General features: G+C 34.0%; 1 protein-coding gene across 1 annotated transcript; it reads left to right on the top strand.

Annotated features, from left to right (window-relative positions):
• The first annotated feature begins 277 nt into the window (after positions 1–277).
• LOC111888562 (F-box protein CPR1) lies at positions 278–2,106 on the top strand. Its single transcript, XM_023884724.3, has one exon. The coding sequence runs from the start codon at positions 751–753 to the stop codon at positions 1,885–1,887; it is 1,137 nt and encodes a 378-aa protein (XP_023740492.1). The 5' UTR covers positions 278–750; the 3' UTR covers positions 1,888–2,106.
• Positions 2,107–3,953: the final 1,847 nt, after the last annotated feature.

The raw sequence follows: 3,953 nt of genomic DNA, 5'->3' as shown, positions 1-3,953 counted from the left end.
ATGAGACGTATTGCAATCAATTATGAAACCAAAATATAAGGATTTTTATGGATTTTTCCCTATCTAAACCCAGTCAAGATAAATGACTACTTGAATCGGTTTCATGGGTTCTATCTCTCATTGTTTTGGATTTTTCAACAATAGAGGTCACAGAGGAAGGAAGCATCAGGGGAGGAAGGAGGAAGGAAGCATCAGGGGAGGAAGGAGGTAGCCAGCATCAGGGGAGGAAGGAGGTAGCCAGCACAGGGGGATTGAAATTGAATTTTTTTTATTTTTTTAAGAGTTTGAGGATTTTTGTTGTCTTTAATTTTGAACTTTTGGTAAGCCCGATTTCAAAAGTAAGGTTTTTGTTTCAAATTCTTTGATGGTAGGATTTCGCTTCATTAGTGATTACTTTGGCAAATTTGGTATTTTCCAAATCTTCACATGAAGGTAAATTACAATTAAAATCGCAAGTCTTTCATTTCATTCCATGTATCAAATTTAGCTAACAATGCAAAATTCATACTTCATGAAATTAAAAATGTACTTACATTTACAAAGGAAAAAGAAAACAAGACTGACCATAAGGGCAAGAGTGAAACCATACGGATATAACCTTTTTCAAAGTTGGACTGACACTAACAATTTGATCAAACCATAGGACCATTTCTGTAAATTAGTCTTATATTAATTTATACCTATCCAAATCTCGTCCATTGTAAAAACCCTAGAAATTCGTTCCGGCAGAAGTACGTATCCAAAATCAAAATGTCAGACCATGTCCCTTTTCATATCCAGCAGGAAATCCTCAAGCGGCTTCCTGTAAAATCATTGATTTCGTTCAGATCCGTCTCAAAAGCATGGAAGTCTTTCATCGATAGCTCGGACTTTATTACTGCTCACAGCCTCCTGCATGCTCAGCCGCAGCATCTGCTTCTAAGGCACCGAGATTGGCATCATCCACTGAAGAAAATCTATGTTTCCTTATTCAATGAAGCCACTTTCCCCCAACAGAGGTTTGTTCAAACATTTCCCCGCTCCATTAGACGATTTGATTCTCCAAAAATAATCGGTAGCTCTCACGGGTTGTTGTGTGTGCATGATAGTCATTCGGAGGTTGTTGTTTGGAATCCCTCGATTAGAAAATCGATATCTATTCAGTTACCTTCTATGAGGTATGACAGATTTTTATTTTTTCTTAGTTTCGGGGTATGTCCAGTCACTCTTGATCCCAAGATTATCAAGATCACACAATTTGGTCAGTGGTGTGAAGAGAAAAGAAAAATTAGCAAATACTGGAAAGTTATTGTTTATACTTTCAGCTCAGGGGAGTGGAGAAAACTCTCTAACAACAAAGAGCGTAGGAAATCAGTTTTACATAGACATACAGGGCCTCAGGTAATTATTGATAGGTTTATCTATTGGTCTGCATTATACCCCCCGAGACCACAGTATCGTAATCTGATAATGTCATTTGATTTGACTAATGAGAGTTTTGAAGTCATAGACCTCCCACACAATTTAGCATGCCACCCTCACAACCAGTTGTCCATTTCTAAGCTGAGGGAGTCTCTTGTCATTCTTGAATCAAGTAATAACATGGAGAACAAATTAGTGTTTGTTGTATGGAAGATGGAGAATAATGTTCAAAGATCATTTACAAAGCTGTTCACCATTGAGGCACAACATGAATCAATTATGAAGGTATTGGGATTTAGGGAGAGTGGCCAACCTATAATAGAAGTGAAAGATGATGTTTCTAAAAAGAGTAAACTTGTTGTCTATGAGCCCAACTCAAAGAACTTCTCTGACCTTGAGATTAATGGAGTTTCTGATGAATTTTATGTGAATTCTTACGAGGAAACACTACTTTTGCTTGATAGGTCTGATTGTATTAGTTATTAAAATTGATCACCTGGCAAGAGCTAAGAACATCCGACGCGACTTTTGGGGCAGGTGATTTAGTATGATAGTTTGATGGTACATCTCATACTTTTGTTGATAGTGGATTAGATATGTTTACTAATCTCAATAGGTAGTAGAGTAATTAATCTAGATTACAAGCATTAATGTGATCACAGATAACATAGAGTATGAATGCATAAAATAATTGAGGCTACTCAAAATTGCTTTGTCCTTGGCTTGCATATTTTTTGCTTCTGTCATTTATAATTGCTTACAACATATATAATTCTTATAAAAGGAATTTTAAATGGTTAGTTATCAACAAGTTATACGAATCGATGTTATATTACTTCAACCACTAACCATCAGAAGGAATTTGTTCGACGGCCTGTTTATATTGAGGATTATAGAGTTGTTTTAACTTTTCTTGTTCCAATTACCGCAAATAATCATGTGGAAAGATTCATTTTAGAACATCCTATTCATAAAAGTTAAAGATTTTTTTTAAAATCTTATAATTTGAAATGGAAATGTTGTATGCTTGGGTGCATGGTTTTGTGCAGGTCTATGATTGATTATTTGTATGTTCATCTGAATTAATATACACAACACACAAACCTTGAATTATTTTTTGAAATATATACAAAACAATTATTTTAATTTATATATACCTAAGTCATCAACCGAGTTTGTTTCATACCCCACAAGAAACTCCAAGTTTTTAGAGGTACACTTATCAATTGAAGCTTTCATGACACATTTCACCACTTAGTTCATCACTTTCTGCATTAGACTACCACCACGAGCACAATGACCATAATACCTATTCGTCACCGCCAACCAAATCATATAAGGAGTGGAATCATATAAATGATGTCCAACCAATTAATTATCGATCCACGTATAACTATAAGTATAAAGTACACTACACGATATTTGATTGAGTTATTAATGCAAAATCCATAGTTTCTATAGTATTTTGTATGGAAGTATTCATAAATTAAAACACATTACCATATCACCTAAGAAATATAACCTATGAGTTAAGTATCGATCCATCTGTAACTATAAGTCTAAAATACATTACATGTTAAATTTGATTGAGTTATTAATGAAAAGGCCATACTTTTTATAGTATTTTGTATGAAAGTATTCATAAATCAAAACAGGTTACTATATCACCTAAGAAATATAACATATAGGGTTATATTTCATCAGGGGCTACTACCATCAATCAAAATAAATACATATTTTCCCTTAACTTTATGTCTAAATCACATTAGATTCTAAACTTGATTGAGTTATCAATGCCCTAATCCCCTTTTTATAGCACATTGTATGAAAGTGTACATATAAATCATTGCACTTTACAATAACACATAAGAAATATAACTTGGGAGGTTACATTTCATTCGATGTGCTTTCCCCAAATCAAATAAGTGTATGTCAGCACATGATTATAAGTCTTAACTACATTACATGCTAAATTTGATTGAGTTAGTAATGCAAGAGTCCATGTGCGCATCCCTCCCATCCAACAAATGCATAGGTAAAACACATATCAAAAGCACCAGTTGCCATAACATTAAGTGTAGGCACCCCTTTTCTACCAAAATAACGCACTTGTTGAGTTTCAGGGATGGATGCCACTATGTGTGTACCATCAATACATCCAATGCAGTCCTAAATGAAATTTCAAATTTAATAATAATATTGTAGTATTGTATTCAAAAATTAAAAGAATTATCTAAATATAATACCTTAAAATATGGCATGTATCTTTTATCATTCCTGATTTGTGAAGGTATAGAAGGAAAGGTTAGATCTTTCGGTCGTATAATGTCACATGTCATACCTTTGAATCTTTTGCCTCTAGAAGTTATTGCCTCTAAAACTTCATGAAATGCTCTACTAATTGTATCTCCCGATCGTTGAAATCTCTCCCCCACATCTCTATTGGACACAGCTAACGCAAGAGTGTATAAAAATACCCCCAACTTTTCAACAACCATCATGTTATCACTTGACTCCAATCCATATTTTAATTCAATTTCTTTAGCTAGTTG

The sequence above is a fragment of the Lactuca sativa genome, chromosome 7, assembly GCF_002870075.4.
Source record: "Lactuca sativa cultivar Salinas chromosome 7, Lsat_Salinas_v11, whole genome shotgun sequence".
NCBI lineage: Eukaryota > Viridiplantae > Streptophyta > Magnoliopsida > Asterales > Asteraceae > Lactuca > Lactuca sativa.
This window is presented reverse-complemented; position numbering and strand designations above follow the sequence as displayed.

Coding starts and splice junctions, on each gene's coding strand:
- LOC111888562 (XM_023884724.3), top strand. CDS start 751: ATGTCAGACCATGTCCCTTTTCATATCCAGCAGGAAATCCTCAAGCGG.